The sequence below is a fragment of the Manacus candei genome, unplaced genomic scaffold (assembly GCF_025592945.1).
Source record: "Manacus candei isolate 608988 ecotype Guabito, Panama unplaced genomic scaffold, ASM2559294v1 h1tg000036l, whole genome shotgun sequence".
In the NCBI taxonomy this organism is placed as follows: Eukaryota; Metazoa; Chordata; class Aves; order Passeriformes; family Pipridae; genus Manacus; species Manacus candei.
The window spans coordinates 3,970,757-3,989,886 of record NW_026138084.1 but is presented as its reverse complement, the minus strand read 5'-3'; the positions used below and the strand labels follow the sequence as shown (position 1 = coordinate 3,989,886).

The following is a 19,130-nucleotide window of genomic DNA, read 5'->3' as shown; positions in this document are numbered from 1 at the left end:
AAGCACTATTCCTCCAAACCATCCCAGGGAACATGGGAACTCTGAGGGGTCGAAGCCCATCCACTGTCATGCAGGGAAAGCTGCCTGGGGGCAGAGCCTGTGCTGCTGACCCCCTGAGATGAGGCTGCAGTAAAGTTACACTGAGTAGGAACAGTGCTCAGAGGCTGCAGTGACTGAGCAGGACAGGACTAGTCATTATATTCATAGAATCAGGGAACCACAGGACGGTTTGGTGGGAAGGGACCTTAGTGATCATCCCATTCCACTCCCTGCCATGGGCAGGGACACCTTCCACTAGCCCAGGTTGCTCCAAGCCCCGTCCAACCTGTGGCACTTCCAGGGCTGGGGCAGCCACTATTTCTCTGGGCAACCTGTGCCAGGGCCTCCCCACCCTCACAGCCAAGAATTCCTTCCCAATATCCAATCTGATCCTACCCTCTTTCATCTTAAAGCCACCCCTGCTTGTCCTGTCACTCCAGGCCCGTGTCCAAAGTCCCTCTCCAGCTCTCCTGCAGCTAACCCTAACACTAACCCTAACCCTAACCCTAACCTTAACCCTAACCCTAACCCTAATCCTAACTCTAACCCTAATCCTAATTCTAACCCTAATCCTAATCCTAACCCTAATCCTAACCCTAACCCTAACCTTAACCCTAACTCTAATCCTAACCCTAACCTTAACCCTAACCCTAACCCTAACCCTAATCCTAACTCTAATCCTAACCCTGACCTTTAGGTACTGGAAGGGGCTCCAAGGTCTCCCCAGAGTCTTCTTTTCATGCTGAGTTCACTCTTTTTTATTTCCTAGGCTATTATTTAACTCAAGCAGCTGTCTGTATTCTGTGCTCCAGGTTTTGGCAGACATGGAAATTTAACCAGACCTTTGCCTACTTTGCTCCCCTTTTGCGAGTTCCATCAGACAACAATATGGTTGTACTGGCAGGAGGAAAACTGGTCATGAATTTGCTGTCTGGCTGGTGACTGGGTCTGAAATGCCAGACAGGAATTCTAGAATTTCCTCTGAGGCTTTTCATTCTCTTCTTTTGTTCTACTGTTAATACGGTCTGGAAATAGATGGGGGATTAAGTCTAGGAGCAGGCAGTTCTTCAGACAGGGTCTGAAATAGCTACAGTTTAGAAAAATACAAGCAATTTAGGAAAAAATGCCATTTAAGAAGTGAGTCTCACTTAGGGAAGTTTGTTTCTCAGTGAAGAAGTGAGTGAGCTGCATAGAACAAGGAGATTTGGCCTTGCTAAGCTGAGTTCTTCAAAGAATCTGAGCTCCTCAGTCCAGCTGTGGTGTCTGATGCTTTCAGCCTCAAGGAGAAATGGTAATTTGAAAAAGTGGAGGGGACAAAATACAGTTGAGCTGTTCTGGTATCCTGAGGCAAAAAGAAGAGACAGAAAAGTAAAATAGAATCCAAACAGGAACTCTGCAAATCCTGGTATCTTGAAAGTAAAGTGTAATTAAGGAAATAAGGATGTTTTAAATTGAATTTCAGACTAAGAAACACACTGTCATAGTTTGAAATTGGCCCCCCTTGAGAGTTCGAGGGGCTCAGAGGTGATTGGGTGCCAGGGCAGTGTTCCCTGGAGAGTCAATCACTGTCCATGTCGTTCACTTTGCTCAAAATCACATATCACAGCCCCGGAAATGGTTGGCAGGGCACTCTTGGTTGCTGTGCTGTTGGTGTCTGCTGCGGGCAGGTGGACAAGGCCGGGGGGTGGCTGGGCTCCCTCTCTTCCCCTCTGGGGAACTAGAGTCAGCATTTGGGGTGTGTGCTGTGAAGGAAGAGATTCACAGCCCCTGAGGTAAGAGGGAGCAGGCCAGGCCTTCTTTCCCCCCCTGCAGCTGCGGGATGCTTGGGACAGTGCAGAACTGAACCGAGTGCCTGTGGCCAAGGCTGGGGGGCTTTTCCCCCCACTGCATTTAGGCTGGTGGGGGGTGGATTTTGAGGCTCAGCACTTGAGCAGAGCCAAGTGGACGGGCTGATAAAATCAGCTCGGGGCTTGGGAGAAGAATCCCAGGCGAAATTGGAGACGAGCCCAGAGCTCAGGAGCTGCTGCCGAGGCTGAGCGGGGGCAGCCGAGAACTGACTTAGAGGAATGAAGATTCCAGGATGTGGACACTTGATCAGCTGCACTGCAGCAGCCTATGGACCGAGGGGAGACCCCGAGAGGGAGAGATCACCAGCAGCAGAGGAGCAAGGACTCACAGCTGTCTTCTCGGACTTCATGAGGAGGAGAGACTCCAACAAACAACTGCTGGAAGTTGGTGAGGAGGGAGTGTTCAGGAGCCCAGAACACTCCCACGGCAGACTGTGTTACATGTCAGCCTTAAAGGCTGCTCCTGGACTAAAGTTAAAGGAGGGGCTTGAAAGGACTGACTGATAGTAATGTAATATATATATATATATATAGTTGCCTTTAGTTTGTATAGTATTTATTTGTGTAAATAAGTGTATATACTTCCCCCTTCCCCTACAGAAGCCTCTGGCCTGAAAGTTTCTCTCCGGCGTTAGGATAAATTGTTGAGAAGGGGTGGGGGAAGCTTGGAAGTTGGATTTTAGATTTTTAATGTGGCTCAAACTGTCACACACACTCTATTGGTTTTATAGTTTGTGGAATCATACATAAAATTCTTTAGAAAATAAGATAATGCAAATACTAAAGGATTCAATTCCTTAAACTCCATGAAATTATAAATCTGAGAGAGACCCTTAGGCTGGTAATGCAAAGTGTCACACACAAACTGGGAAAGTTTATTGTCACTCGCTCATAGCAAGCAATTCTGTTTTATGGAGCACTGTTTAAAAGTGTTCCCTTCTTCTTAACCCAAACTGCCTTCCATCACTGCAGTGGGACTCCTGACATATGAAGTTATTCAGTGACTGTCTCATTTATTTCCATTTAATCTGTGCTGAGTGGTCAGTGCCAAACACTCCAGAGAGAGCCCCAAAGGAAATATATGGGGTAATTATTGAATAACTTTATAGAACAGGTGGGCTTCAATGTAATAATAGTTAATAGCTCATATAAGGTAAAAAATAATGGGAGGAGGAAACTCCTCTTGAAAAATGTAAAAGGTGTGCAGAGCCTGAGGTTATCCCAGTGGGAAACAGTCAAAGGGGAAGTGAGGAGGGCACTGGGAGGGGAGGGAGATGGAGAGTGAAGTCACATCAGAGAGCTTTTGTGGAAACATAGTGGAGACAGTGGAGGAAATGTCCCAGCTTCCTTTTATGGCCAGTTTGCAGTTTTGATAGAAAACTAATAAATGAAGATGGTGATTGGTAGGAAAGCAAGTTTGACCCCAATTTGTGGGGACCTAGAGCTGAACTGTTAAGGATAAGGAAATGTAAATTCTGTGAGAATAGACTGCCAGGTTTAGGGGACCTGTGAGCAGTCACATCCCCTGAGACCTGGAGGAGTGAAGGTGCTGAAAATACCCCAGGCAGCTCATCTAGGGGAGGACTGGACACCAGCCTTTAAAAACTGGGCAGCCTGAGGGATTTATTGCTCTGCAGGAGAGGACATATAGAAGAGGTGATGAGGAATGACTTTTTGCTGGGGTAAATTCCATTACAGAATCTCCAGCGACACAACTGGGATGAAACAAACTGTCCTTTCTGTAAGTTGGAATTTTTCTTGAGGAAAAAATCTACTGAAATGAGGAATGAGCATGATGGGGAGGGATAAAATCTCAGTTGTGGTATCACGCCAGAGTTTAGCTGGAGAGGCTCAAAGCCAACATAATTAGGTTGCTTTTGCCCTTTTATAGATGCCCCTTGGCTTTTTAACTGCAAAAGCAGTACAGGACCCTTCCAGAGGCAAACCCTGATTTACCCTTCCAAGCTGCAGCTAGAAAGCAGGTTTACAGCACGTGCACTCTCCTTGGGATGGTTTTTTTCCTTACTGAGAAGCCAAGATGCAAGAAAGTGGCCGTTTGTTACCATTTGGTAAACACACAATAAACCAAAGTGTTTGCAGAGATTTCAAGCACTGAATTTGTGCTTGTAATTTTTAAAAGGAAGGCTTGCGATTGTGCTTTATCTTTTCAGGTTTTGCCATACAGGGATTTTTTTTTTTAGCAAATCTGTTCGAACTGGGTAGATGTTCCCTGTACACACAGTACATCACCCTGTGGAAGCCCACCTGCTTTTGAGGTAGGGCTGGAAATTTCTCAGTCCCACTGATTTCAAATCACATATTTATAGAGAGTTGTATGAAATATTTAGCAGCCTCAGTAACACTACTGACAGGCTCAGGGCAAAACATGAAGGTAAGAGATATAAGAAAAAAATCAATTGTAAGGTCTTTCAAGTGCTTTGCATTGCCTCTGACTTACAGCAAGAATTTGGCTGAGGGCTGTTTTTTGATCTGTCCTGAAGAAGTGCAAGTCTGATTTGGTCCATATGAATTACTTTTTGGAGTTAAAATAATCAGCTTTTATCACTGAAAAGTTAATCGGTTTATGCTGATGTATCACAAATTATTCTGACACAGGCATTTCTTAAAGAAATAATAGTGTTACAGGATTTGAAGCTAACTTAGCAAGATAGGATTTTGCTGCTTCTTGCATCAGTGAAATGCTGTTTATTTATTCACAAAAGCTTCCTTTTATCTCAACTGCCCCTCCCTCAACACCAGCTCAGGTTTGCAGTGACATGTTCTGGTTTCCAGTTCCAGTTTGGGTGCTTGGATAAGCTGGGCAGCACTAACTCAGCCCATCTTGCTGCCCCCCCAGTTTGGCATCAGGGCATTACTTTATTAATTGGCTGGGTTTGTAGAAATGCTTTAGAGAGTGAAGTGGGAACTCAGTGGTGAAATGATGCTAAAAAGCGTGCTAAAAGTGTAAGTGAGCACAGCAATCTCAAGGTGTGCATAAGTGTATATCACACAAATGCACGTGTGAAGAGTGGATCCAGGAAATACTGCAAATTCCAGGGTAGAAGGGTCCTGCAGCACAGGAGTATCCACAGCCACTATAATCCTGCTCCTGAGGTGTCTCATCTGTGCACACAGATCCTGCTGATTTCATGATCTCCTGGCATTTTCCCTCTTTGGACTCATATAATATTCCTGGGAAAGCCTGAGACCTGCACAAAACATAAGCTGACACTTCTGGTTTTTTAGAAAATGAACCCAAGCAGGGAGTTAACTTCTGCTCATCTCAGTTGTTATCTGCTGCACATTCAGGGGTGGGCTTTGTAGTGTATAATATGAGCATATTCTTTAGTATATACTAAGTAATAGTATATGATGCTCTGGTATTATGTTAGTAATATATTTAGTATTAGTAGACAGTTTCTTACAGGGTGAATATTGCTCTATGTATGTATGTCCTCTCTAATTTGTCTTTATGAAAAATGTACATTAACAATATACGTCTATTCTTAAATTCTTCCTCTGTTAAACTACAAAAAACCCAAACCACAAACACTCAACCAGGTAAAACCCCAGTGAATAGAGTTTGTTTCATTGTTTGCAAAACATCTTTTTTTCTCCTGTAAAATGAAAATAATGCAAATTTTGGTTGCCAACAGGGCTCTGATGTATCACAATTTTTAATGGAGTTGTGTGTGAGCTACACAGTGTATTCTGAAGGGAAAGAATAGAAATCTTCTTATTCCCCAGACTGCATTGTGGACCTTATTCCTGTATAAAACCATTTTCATGGGAGAAAATCATACAGGCGCAGTTGAATGGTCTTATTTCCTGGCTGGCGTTCTCTCAGGCAAATCATTCCACATTCCTAAATGAGCTACAGTGTATCCTTTAATGACATAAATTCAGTGGGATCATTTAGGAACTCTGCTGCTTTAACTTCCGTGTTTGACAGCTGAATGAAACAGCAAAAGCATCTTGAAATCAACCTATTTTTGTACTTTTGTCCCCAGGAATTATTTTATTGCTGGTTAAAACGTTGTGTGGCACTGTGATTAGGCCCAGCTTTTGACACTAATTTTCCTGCATGTGGGGTCTGGCTTTGTGTCAGTTCAGTTGCACTGAGAGAAATTACACTTGAGAACCAAGTTGTGCCCCGCACATGTCTTTGCCAACACGACAACAACAGCTGTTGCACAGGGAATTTTCCAACCCTTCCTTTCCCTGAGAGCCTGGGAACAAGATTGCTTTGGATGTTTTTCAAGCAGTTAAATTTGACTTTTTATGTAAAGTCTGACTATTGTCAGGAGAGACTGTTGCAGATTTCTAAGGCATCTCTGCAATTGCAAATACAAAATTCAGCAGAGCAATAACAAATCTGACTTCAGAGTTAAATAATGTGAATAATTGAATCAGAAATACAAAGCCCTTAAAACTTGTGCTACTGGCCCCCACTGCTGTGTGTGTTTGTAACACAGTCACTGTCACTGGTACATCCAGGAAGCTGTTTCCTTGCCAGGGATAACACAGGCTGTCACAGAAGCTAAAAACTGTGCCCAGCTCACAGGGCTGGAAATCTCAGTGGTCAGGTGAGTGTGTCTGGAACAGTTTTATTTGGTGAATCAGGACAGTCCCAGAGCCACCTCCAGGGATGGGGAGGTTCCATGGAGATGGGCACTGAACCCTCACCAAGACAGGGCTGGGGATCAGCCGAGGAACTGCTGCTCTCCCAGGGGAAGTGCTGCCCTTCCCAGGGCACCACAGCTTGGACGGCAGGGCTGGATCCCTCAGGTGCCCTTGGGCAGTGTGGGGAGGCTGAGCTGGCCAATGTCCCCCCTCTGTGTGGTGCCCAGGGGGTGCTGGGCTGGGCAGTGTCGCTGGTGCTGCGGCTCAGCACGAGATCACCAGGGCGTTGGACAGGGACTGGGGGCTCTGCCCCTGCTCCACAGGCTCCTGGTGCAGGAGTTCACAGGCTGCCAGCTCCTGCTGAAGGGTATCCAGGACTTCAAATAGGTGAGCTTTGCCTTTCAAGAGAAAATTGCAAACATTACCATTTGAACAAAGACAGAAAGTTGAGTTTCACAATTGTAACAAGCTCTTTTCTTCACAGGTGACATTTCAAGTAATTGTCATAAAATGTCTAAATTTTGCTACCAAATAATGAATTCCTGTCCATTAAAAAATGAGAGCAAAACTGTGCTTGACTCTTTTCTCTACTAGTTCTCTTGCTTCATACTCTGCCCACTGAGGTCTCCTATATGGTGTGAACAAAGACTATTTCATGTTACAATTGAGAGCTGCCATTCCAACCGTCCATTTGGATGGTCAAAGGAAGATGTTTGATTACAAAGACTTAGGAGAGCTGCTTAACTCCTGTCAAGTGCAGAGCCAGACAAGGCAAGCAGAGAGGGTGAGCTGTTCGTGGCAGTGGTGGTGCAGAGTGGGCAGAGAGCCACGCTCGGAGGTTTAGGAGCTGAGCTGTGCTGCTGTTCCAGAGGGGGGAGCTTTGTTTCAGCAGCATCACTTGGAGTCCATGTTCCTGTGCAGGGTAAGGAGCAGGATCTTCTGGACATTGTGTGCTGTGGATACAAACAGTCTCCTCTTCTGTTCTCACCAGGAGAGCATCAGACCTATAGCTCAGTTCCCCTCTGTGTTGGTGTCCTGGAGTCCACAAAGCTCTGCCTTTGCCTTCTTTTCTTTGCTTTCTCTGTGCTGGAACAGCACAACCTGTGCCCTGGATTTCTGGGCAGGAGTAACAACATGGCTTTGAAACTGCAAAACCCAAGAGGGTTTGCTAATCCCTGTAAATAAAATTCTCCAAATCTAACCCCCCAGGCCTTATCTGGTCTTTTATAATCTTGTCTTCGACTCCTGCCTGCCTATTAAAAGCACCTCCAAGCCATGTTCTTGGTACAGGATGTTAATTTCTTGAAGGTAAGTACAAATGTTCTGCTAACAGGAACAAAGTAATCAAACCTCCACCTCGGGGCTGTGATCCCTGTGTGGCTCGTGCAAAGGCAGCTCTGGCACAACAGAGCTCTGTCAAGGGACAGAGTCTGCAAGTTTAATCTTCATAAGAGGAACACAAAAGGTTATTGTTAGAGGAGTGCAGGTTTGATCTGGTTTCTGTACAGAACTGTTCTGATTTGTGTATCTGGTTTGTGTGGCAGCAGAGGAATTCAACACAGTGGGACAGCAAACTCCATAAATAGCTGCCTTACTTACTTGGTTATGTTTTCCACTTGCTCATATCAGTGAAGCTCTACAAACATTAGTGGGGTACTGAGTTGCTCTCCTAAGGCAAAATTCTGCCTAAAATTTGTCTAAAAAAGTGCCCTGGATGTTTTTAATGTGTCACAGACTAGAAAGTATCACTTTCTACAGGTACTCTCCTTGCATAGTGCTTCATTCTCCCCAGCCTGTAGCCCAGTATTTGAAATATCTTTTTCTTCTTCATCAGTGTATTATCTGGTATTTTTCCCAAAAGGACCCTTTTGGTCCTCACACATGATTTATTTGCTTACCAGGTTGAGGGGCATGGCAGGATTCCAAAGTGCTCAGCAACATTTTCCCCAGGGCTCTCTTGGAGATGTTCTGTGAAAAACCAAAACAATGTTATGGCACAAATATGTCCTACACCAGTTTACATGTATGCAACAAAACCTCTGTGCAGGGCATTTGCATTGGAAAAGTGAATCAAAATGAAACTGAGTCCTGAGTAACACAAGACTTGATATTTACTTTATTTTCAAGCATTTTTATCTTAGACACTGCTCAAATAATAGCAGTTTGTGGAGGGCTGCAGTTCATTCATATGGCTGTACAAAAAGAGAAATAACAACTGTTCAGTGGAAAATACAGAATTTTCCAGAGCTGTGTCTAAAGAAATCTAGAAGACAAGAAATGTAAGCAGGGCTTGTTGAGTCTCTGCCATGCCTGGGGTGGGATGAGAACAGATGGACCCAGTGGTGTCATTGCAGAAAGGGGCTGCTCGGACCCTTGGGAGCCAGGCTGTGTATGTCAGGGGCAGTGCCACCCTGGGATTCAATAAACATTAGCCAAAGTGAGAGCACTGTAAAGACTACTTAGGATTTGGATGGTCTTTTCCAGTGGTAGTTTTACACAAGAAATCTGTTGGGACATTACATCATGTGCCTGGGAAAGACTCTCCTCAGGTGCTGTGGGAGACACTGCTGTGTGCTTTCTGGGAGATGGGCTGGCACCCAGCTTCATTAGAGCCTGGATCTGCAGGGACAGGGCGTTCCTGTTCAAACTCCAGGCAGTGGAGATGGATGGGAGCAGTTCTGGGAGAAAGCTGCTGCATGCCCTGCAGCACAGGCAGTGCTGGCCCTGCTCACTGCCACCCGTGCTGTGCCATCTGCTCGGCTGCCCGGGGAGCTGGGCACACTGCAGGGCACTCTGTGTGGGGCTGGGCTCATCCGTGGGCTCTGCAGCACAGGGGCAGCTTCAACAGTCCCACCAGGGCTGTGTGTCCCTCGGGACAGTGAGTGCTTGTGGCACCTCCTGCTGCGAGGGAGGGGCTTGGGATATTCAAAACATGAAGGTGAATGTGGTGGGGAAGTGACACCTAAACCCACAGGTTCTGATGGATAAGCTTTCTTTTGTCTGAAGTACATCCCATCAGGGGCAGGGGATTCTTGTTAACTCCCCTGGGGATGCTGTGAGTGACCATGGTGGCTGCCAGCACCATCCTGGGGGGTGCTGTGGGAGCTGGCAGCACACAGCACCTTGCCAGCAGGGGTTAGCAGTGGGTGCTGCTATCATTGAGATAGGGCACATTGTGTGATGGGCTGTCCCCTGAGCAGAGATGATTTGTAATATTACAACTGACCAGTGAATGACAAGTTGAAGGCCTGACACAAAAGGTTATTACGCTTGTTGCCAGTCATAGTCTTCACTAGTTTAATCCTTCACTGGATCCTTAGTGACACATGTGTCAGACTTGCAGTATGAAAGTAGAATTTCCATGTCAAGTGCTAAAGAAGTGACAAAATGATGAGGGATTGCACTTGGTCCTTGGATTCATCAGTGGAATATTAATGTACCTCAAAGTAAAGTGATGGTCTGAGGAACCATTCTCACCTCACACAGACTGGGCAGAGCTCTGCTCAAAATTGATTATCCAAGGAATCAGTTTGTGGCAGTACAGTGCAGCTCCCAACATACTCAGTGTCCTGCAGATTATCCAATTTTCCTCTCTTTGGGTGAGCCTTAGCCATTATCAGTCTCATGCAGGAGATTTAAACTTCTCTTCTAAAGGGCTGAACTGCTGTAGTGGCCATGTACTTCTGAGGTGTTATTGCATCAGTTTTGGTAAGTTCATGTTTGGATTATTAATTGGATAAGAAACTTTGTTCAAAAAATACCCTACTGATATATAAAAGGGGGTTTTATCCCTTTAATACTGACTCAGTCTTACATTAGGATGCAGTTAAACAAAGGCCCTGTTCTAGAAGGAAAAATAAATCTGTTAGAATTTGATTCCTCACTTTTTTGTTTTCCTCATTTCCTCTAAATATTTGCATAGAGGGTAACAAGCCTTGAGATTCAGCTTCAAGGAGATATTGGGGCTTCTCTTAGAAAGTCAGCCCTAGCTTTCTGCAATCACCAGGCACTTTCCAGGGCAAACACATGTAAGAACATGTCCTGGTGTAAAGGATTTTGCTCTTAATAGAAGGGATGAACATGCTTTTTAGTTTGGGAAGGACATTATAAAAAGCAGTTCTAAGGACACTATAAACCCCAGTTTTAAGTCTCAGAACTGCTTTCTTGTCATACCAAGTCTCGGAGCTGTTGAAGAAGCTGTAAAACATCCATGAGCTTTTCTTCCACCAGTGACAGCCTCACTCTCTCCGTCTCCAGCATCTGCAGCTCCATCTTCAGCAGCTCGGCCTCCTCCACCTTCTGCTGCAGCTCCCCCAGCAGTGGCCCTGTCACCTGGACAAGGACACAGGCAATTGAAAGCACTGGAGCTTTTCCTTTCTTGCCCAAGAACTGCAAAGCTGAGTTTACCCCTCTGTGTGGTAAGTGCCAGTTCACTCCAGAAGAGTGTCTTGAAAGGAAGGACATTTCTTTAACAGCCCCCAGAAATCAGCAGTTGCTGGGAAATGGATACTTTGCTCTTGTGCACAGTGGCAGTTCACTCAACACTGGGTATAGGCAGATCATTCAGGAGTTTTAAATACTACCACTGGTATTTCAGCTTCCTAATCGTTTTCATTCCTCTTGTCCTCCATAAAGCACAACCAACTTGTGTGCCCTCACCAAGGTTATCGTATCTTTGTCTTGCAAATCCCACATGGCAATCACATTCAGTGAAACAAGAAGGTAATTAATTAGCAAATGTCTTTAAAGTATTTTGGTAAAAGAAGAAAAAAAGTGTCTTAAGGAAAAAAAAAGATTTTGGCTCTGCTAAACACTGGCAACTCGTGCTTGGCCCAGTGGTGATTTGCAGCTGAGCACAGAGAAGTCCAAATTTGACAAGACTTGGACACTTCAGAAATTCTGGGCAAGAGGAGTCTCCTCAGACCTGGACCTTCCAAAGCTGAACTGACCTGTCAGTTATCTCAGACCTCTCTGTGAAAAAACGTTCAGGTTTGCTTTTTCTTTCAGTGTAAAACCTAAGTGACATATTTTGAACTACAAAGCTGCCACACCACTTGCAACAGTAAATACTTTTGTCGGTCACAGACCCAGGCCTGTTGCAGACACATGGCCAAATTGCTAAAAAGAGCCTGAAAAGCATTACTTGAAAAATATAGCACTTAAATTATTAATTTTAAATCATTGAGAGCACTGAGAGATTTCAGGTTTGTTAATAAAAGTAAACCTACCAATCATTATTGTGCCTGATTCTAAAATCACACCTTTTTTTGTAGTTTCTTGTTGCAAACACAATCTACATATATTTATTAATTTTACACTGAGGAAAAAAATCATGTAGGGTAAATGCCAAGTGTGCTGGCTTTGATAATCCCTTTTTGATGTCATCTTTTATCTTCCTTGTAGGTTTAGAAATAAGGAGAGAGTAGGTTTGTGTGTGTGTACGTTGTATCCTAATGAATTTTAATAGATGAGAAGGAACTTCAGTTCCCTAAAACACAAGTGTCATCCGAGTGAAAAAGAAAATAATCCCTCATCCACAGTAAGCCTTCTAGAAGGTCATTTTAGTCTCTGACAGTGCTGATGGTGTGTGTTAATTGGCACTTATTCCCCCATCAGATGGAGATCAGCCTGTTCCATTAGCTCCCCTGCCCTCTCATTGCCCTGGGAGCACTGGAGCTCCTTGGAGCGATCCAGAGGTTTGGATCCCTTCCTCTGGCCCATCTGCCAAGGGGTGGTTTCAGCAGCCCTGTCTGAGCACCCCCTTCAGAGGAGTGAATTAAATGTGTGCTTTCCCTTGTCACAGTGCAGATTGTCTGTGCTCCATAAACACCACCTGGGAAGGGGCTGGAGCACAAACCTCAGGAGGAGCAGCCCAGGGACCTGGGCTGGAGCAAAGGAGGCTCAGGGGAGACCTTACTGCTCTTGACAGGTACCTTTTGGAGGTTTTAGTAGGAGGGGGTCAGTCTCTTCTCCCAGGTAACATGGAAATGGCCTCAAGTTGCACCAGGGGAGGTTTAGATTGGATATTGGGAAAATTTCTTCAAGGAAAGGGCTGTCCAGCCCTGGCACAGCTGTCCAGGGCAGTGCTGGAGTCCCCACCCCTGCAGGGATTTAAAAGGTGTGTGGATGTGGCACCTGGGGACACGGGTTACTGGTGGCCTTGGCAGTGCTGGGGGATGGTTGGACTCGATGGTTTTACAGGGGTTTTCCAACCTAAATGATTCTCTGGTTCTATTCTGTGATTCTACAGCCACAGGAAGCTGTTATGGTCCCCTGTGCAGGCAAGGCAGCGTCATATCAAATAGCAGAGAGGGAAAAAGGACAGCATTTGTTCTTGTTGCTGCTGCCTCTTCTTCCTCTTCATTTTCACTGCTCCTACAGACCCGTTGTACCTGTGCTTCCTGTGCTGTAGTTCATAAACTGCTTTTCCCAGCAATTACACCTTGGCAGCCACCTGGCCATCTATAAGGCTGCTGATTTCCTGATGCCTGTGTTTCATTGACACACATGGGTATGCAATGTTGGTCTTTAAATGCTTGGAGGAAGTAGCTCAGTGCACTATTAAAACATTCTCCCAACATGTTCTCCCCAGCGAGGTTACATCTAGCACCTGATGTCACCTCAACACTTGTATTAAGATAATGAAAATAATTAAGCAAAACCTGCTTTTAAAACCTGGATCCTGAGGGGATCAGGATGGTCAGTAGTTAAGCCACAGGGCTCAGAGGAATAGGTTTGTTCTTAGCTCTGTCCACGTCCCTCAGCAAAGCCTGGTTTGGGATCTGAGCCTTGTTTGTGAAATGCAAATATTGTTTTGCCAAACCCCAGCTTTGAGGAGAAGTCAGCTGCTGGTATCCAACCCTCTTCTAAAAGGGGGGAATGCCACAGGGCAAATCTGAGCTCTGGAGTAGTGTGTACAAATACGTTTAGGAAGATTAATAGTTAGCATGCAAAAATCCCCATAGGAATGTAAGATAAAATCTTTCTATTGTGCTTTGCACAGAAGTTGAGGAGGCTCTCAATCAGAGCCATTTTTACAAGCAATGAACCTGAGAAACATTTTCAAAATGGGCAGAAAAGAGTGGCAGAAGGACAGAATGAAGTGCTGAACTGTGCTGTGCAATTTATCTTCTAAATCCTGTCCCCCTCAGAGGACTGGAGAGTGGCAAATGGAGCACCAGTTCTTGGGAGGGTGCAGAGATGGTCTGAGGAACAGCAAATCCCCTCAAATCAGTAAATCTGTCAGGCAAATTAATAGGAATGGAGGAGGCACTTGGTGAATCCACAGAAGAACATAGTGAAGAATCTATTAGATTTCTTTGGAAGGGTTTATGAATATATATGAATAATGTTAACTCAGTTGATAGGGTGTGTTTCAAACCTGCAAAAAGCTTTGGATAAGATTCATCACCAAATACTGAGAAAAAAAAAATAAAGTATTAATTGTCACAGGGCAGTAGCACAGATCCTGCTAGACTTAGGGCTGGTTAAACGATGGGCAGAGCACAGAGACCAGGACTGAGGGTTCCATGATAATTCTCAGGGTCTCACAAGGAGCTGGCTAAGACCTGAGCTGTTCAGCATATTCATAAATTAAAAAGGTGAATGTCAAAGTGGTTAAGTTTGCTGTCAATACAATTTTCTGGGGGGCAATCAAAACCAAAGCTGCCTGTAAAGAATTAGAGAAGGAGTTCATGAATATGGAATAGCTCTGGGCAATAAAAGATCAGATGAAATTCAGTGTCAATGCTGCAAAGTGAGGCAGGTAGAAAAGGCACACCATGTTATAGGAATGCAGTGATGTTGGGAAGGAGATCCAGAGGGGCTGCAACCTCCTGAACACAGCTCAGCAGCCAGTGCATTGGAATACTAAACACAACTTCTGTTCTCACTCAAAAAAGAGTAATAGAGCTTGGAAAGTACATGGGAGAATCAAATAGAATAACAGAAGTAGGTAAAGGTTTCCCTGCCAAGGCAGACTAGGAATGGTGATAACTGAGGGAGTAGTTCTGGTAGGAGGAGTCTGCAAAACCATGAGGGAAAGACTATTTGCTGGTTCCCAAGTACAAAACCAAGGTGATGGTGGATGCTCAGACAGCAGATTTAAAGCCAAAAAAACCAAATCCTCAAAACCTTGCCCTGAGATACCAAAAGCATAGCCAGCTTTAAGGCAAGGGAGGGTAAATCCATGGTAAAGAGCTCCAACCCTGGCCATTAAACATGGTGCTCTATCCAACACCCAGCTCAGCATGTGTCTGTCCCCAGACCACTCTTGGGAGCATCCTCTGCACTGCTTCTCTTTGCTTTTCTCTGAGCAATTGCAGGTGCATGATGTTGGGATGAACTTTTCACTTGACCCTGTATGGCAGGTCATAAACTAATTGTCTTTTTAATTAAGCTGGCAGTTTATGTGCAAGCATTTATAGAAAATAATTGGCATTTCTCTGCAACACTACCCTGGGCAGCATATCACTTTATTTTCAGAACTCACTCATGTTTTCTCCATCCATTATCCCCAGGTCAACACCCTGTCTTCAGCAGAAGCTATTTTTAAGTGTTGGGTTGTTGGGAAGTAGAACTTTCTAGACAAGACAAATTTCAGAGCTCTTTCATCCTCTGGTTTTACAAGCCTTAGATTGAAGCAATTACTAATCAGCATTTGAGAGTGCTGCCCTTCACTTGCCTGCTGAGCTTATTACTTGTTAGCCTTGTTGTTATTTGTCTAATTCTGAGCCCTGAGCAGGTACAAACAGAAGTATACAGAACAATGTATAAGGTTTGTCAGGTTCAGAGAAAAGTGTTGGTGGTCTATTTATTAAGTCAAGATATTTATTTGCAAGGTACTCGATACAGAGCATTTATCAGTCTTCCAATTTGCTTTCTGTTGATTACAGGAACAGTCACCTTTTTGAAAGGAATTATTTATCATTTGTGTGTCTGTTTTGTAGTATCAAACCCCTCCCCTATAACTGTACACAAGTATAAATACTGACTAAATAAAAGTAGAAGGGCTTAAGAAAAAATTCCTAACAGGCTCAAAGTGATTAATCCTGCTGATATTTAATTCCTGTTGCAATGAGTTGGTGCCTCCCTGCTTGTCTTTAAACCAAGAGCAGTAGATTCCATTTTCCTTCTGGAATTTTGTACCAAAGTACCAATAATGGTGCTTTTCCAAACAAGGTGCACAGAACTAATATCCATCAGCAGAGATGAAAAAGAGGGCAGTGTGGTACTGCAGAAGAAGATGACTAACTCTGGAAAAAGGGATTAAAAATGGCACCACCTACAGGAAGGTTTTTCTATGGGCTGGTGTTAAGAAGCACAGAAGGAAGCTTTGTGTTACTCTAAGGAATATTGCAGGGGTAAATTGTCACTGACTACTGAAAATTGGGTAGGACACAAGCAGGATTTTATTCTGGTTTTAGTTTTTTCCCCTCACAAATAAACTCATTTAGTCAAGGGAGAAAATTATATGAAATACTGATAAAACACAAAGCATGGTGACACGTAAAGAAGTCGAATATTTTACCCTTACTTTAAATATTTTACTGATTCATAGAATCCTTTCAGAACTACTGAAATCCTTATGCTTTGTTTAAAGATGGAGCATAAAATACTGAACAAGCACTAACTGAACCTTAGGAGAAAGCAGATCAAAGCAATGCATCTGCACTGGTTTTGTTTCACAGAAAGGTTGCTGGTGTGAAATCTGTGTCCATCAGTGGCTGAAGTTTGCAGTATTTAAAGAGTAAGATCACATTGGACTGCTGGGATATGGCACTGAGACTTTTGACTACATGGTTATAAGCTCTGCCGAAGGAAAGCTGGACATGCTGCTAAACCTGAGAACTAATTTTATTTATACTTATAAATATATTGCTCTAGGCCCAAGAAACAGCCACAGTAAACTGGCTGATTTACTCCAAATGATTCCAAAACACTGAGACCCCGAGTCTCAGTCAGCTGGAGGGATGTATTGCAGAGTTGCTGTGCTCCCAGGGAAGCTGGAGGCCTTAGGATGTGAGGAATTCCATGCACAGCTGAGGAATCCCTGGACACTGCCTGTAGGGACTTCTTTACGTGTCACCATGCTTTGTGTTTTATCAGTATTTCATATAATTTTCTCCCTTGACTAAATGAGTTTATTTATCAGGGGAAAAAATTAAAACCAGAATAAAATCCTGCTTGTGTCCTACCCAATTTTCAGTAGTCAGTGACAATTTACCCCTGCAATATTCCTTAGAGTAACACAAAGCTTCCTTCTGTGCTGGGGTGCAGCTCTTCTGTCTGCAGGGGAGCAGTCCCAGCCCTCAGGGAACACACAAAGCAGGTACATCACGGACAGGGTTTGCAGAGCCTGTGTCTGACTGTGCCTGGGGCACATCTCATCCTCCAAAGGCAGCTTCAGGTAGGAACCAAACCACAAATGCAGTGCGAGAGGGAAGTGTGAGAGGTTTGAGCTGATGAACCAGTGGCAAAGTGAGAAACACCAGCAAGAGAGAACAGAATGACCATAATAAATATAGATATACAAAAATTCAGCTACTTAAAGAGACATAAATAACTTTCACAGGCATTACCTCTTCCATGTCTGGTTCCAGTTTTTCCCCTCCATGGCCCCTGAGCTCCAGCTGCCCCGGGAGCTGTGGGAGCCTCTTGGGGGGCTCTGCAGGGGCTGTGTCAGTCTCACAGCCAGCAGTGCTGCTGCTCTCCAAGTAAGACATCAGCTTTTTCCAGGTCTTTTCATCACACCTACATGTGCATTAAAAATAGAAGGTTAGTGACACCAATGAAGATGGGGAAGGGCCTTGATTTGAAGCCGTGGGAGGACACTGAGGGCACTTGGTGTGTTCAGCTGGAGCAGAGGAGACTGAGGGGAGACCTCAGTGCAGTTCCAACTGCCTGGGCAGGGGCAGAGGAGGGGCAGGGACTGAGCTCTGCTCTGGGGGGACCAGGGACAGCAGCCAGGGAATGGCTGGAGCTGTGTCAGGGCAGGCTCAGGTTGGATCTCAGCAAAAGGTTCTTCCCCCAGAGGCTGGTTGGGCACTGCCCAGGCTCCCCAGGGCAGTGGGCACAGCCCCAAGGCTGCCAGAGCTCCAGGAGGGTTTGGCTGATCCTCTGGGGCACAGGGAGTGACTCTTGGGGATGGGCCTGTGCAGGGTCAGGGTTGGACTGGATGATCCTTGTGGGTCCCTTCCAACTCAGCATATTCTGGGATTCTGTTAAACCTCTCAGTGAAGCTCCATGTCTGTAAAAGCCAGTTTTCCTGCAGAACTTTTGGCAGAACAGATCCCAAATGAGTGTCCAGCTGACACTGGGGAGGGCTCAGTAGGAGTATCCAGGATTGTTGTTCCCCATGAACAACAAATGAGGGGCAAAAGGCTCTGCTTCACTTTGCCACATAGCAGTGCTGCTTCTGCCTGAAGCCACGGGACCTTCAGGTCACAACATTGTCTTTGCAAGGGGTTCAAATAGCACCAATTAATGAATTACACTTACCCACTGCTGCAGCAAGGGAGCTTGGCCAGTGGTTCCTTCTCGTGGCCCAGCTGGGGGGCCTGGTCCCCTGCCCACTTCTCCTCCTCCTCATCAGAGGCAGCCTGGCCCTCCACGGAGCGGAACAGCTGATCCTCTGTGGGACACAACAACCCCTCATCCTCTGTGGGACACAACAACCCTCATCCTCTGTGGGACACAACAACCCTCATCCTCTGTGGGACACAACAACCCCTCATCCTCTGTGGGACACAACAACGCCTCAGCAACACACCAACCACCCCAACGTGCTGTAACTGCTTAAACCTGAGACTGAGCCAGAGAGAGGGGAGTTTAAAAACCCCACTGAAATCCCAGGCAGGGCCCTCCAGCATCCATGGAAAGGGGCTTTAAAGGAGTGGCAGGGCAGCTGCAGCAAAGATCCTTATTTTAAGTCTTGAACACTTCAGTGTCCTTTTGCAGTTAATTTGTAGCTATTTCACTTCAACTCTCTTCTTTCTCTATGTAAGTCTAATTTAAGGATAAATGTGAAGGGTTAGTGTGGTGTTGGGGGTAAATTACTGCTCAAGCATATAACCGAATATAGACTTTTGGAGAGGAAAGAGAAAGGATCATGCTAGGTAAGACTGTTCTTGCACAGTCACTGTACCAGCTGAACACATATTCAGAGAGCAGAAATTGGACATCAATGTTCTCTAATTCATTTACTCATTGTGTTTTCTAGGGACAGGAGTTTTATTATATAAATGTAATATTAGACCCATAGCTATCTCACATTTAGTTATACCTTTTTACCCAAAACTAATGTCTCCTCACATGCCAAAAATATTGTAAATGGACTGTCTACACTGTATTTAGAGATACCTGTACTATTATAGTAATATGTCAGTGCCTTTTTAGTTGTATCTTATAAAAACCATTGCATTTAACTCCTTTTTGTTGGAAGATGACATTTACTGGGATTATTATGAGGATTAGGGGATTATTATGATACCTGTAATTTACTGGGTATTTTTTGGTACATTTAGCACATGAAAAGCACTGGTCACATCTTTATTCTGAACATGTATTTTGAGCTGACATCAGGTTAAACCAATGTCAACATGATTTTGAATTTTATAATTA

The 19,130-nt window shown here is 44.7% G+C and overlaps 1 protein-coding gene across 1 annotated transcript in view; it reads right to left on the bottom strand.

The window, feature by feature from the left end:
- Positions 1-1,804: 1,804 nt before the first annotated feature.
- The window catches only part of EFCC1 (EF-hand and coiled-coil domain containing 1), a 56,172-nt gene continuing 38,846 nt past the window's right edge, over positions 1,805-19,130 (bottom strand). Inside the window, exons 4-8 of the mRNA XM_051793364.1 lie at positions 18,009-18,141; positions 17,090-17,261; positions 10,683-10,841; positions 8,408-8,477; positions 1,805-6,907 (exon numbers count right to left, since the gene is read on the bottom strand). Coding sequence (XP_051649324.1) covers positions 6,774-6,907; positions 8,408-8,477; positions 10,683-10,841; positions 17,090-17,261; positions 18,009-18,141 — 668 coding nt within the window. The 3' untranslated portion in view covers positions 1,805-6,773. The remainder of the gene's footprint in view (positions 6,908-8,407; positions 8,478-10,682; positions 10,842-17,089; positions 17,262-18,008; positions 18,142-19,130) is intronic.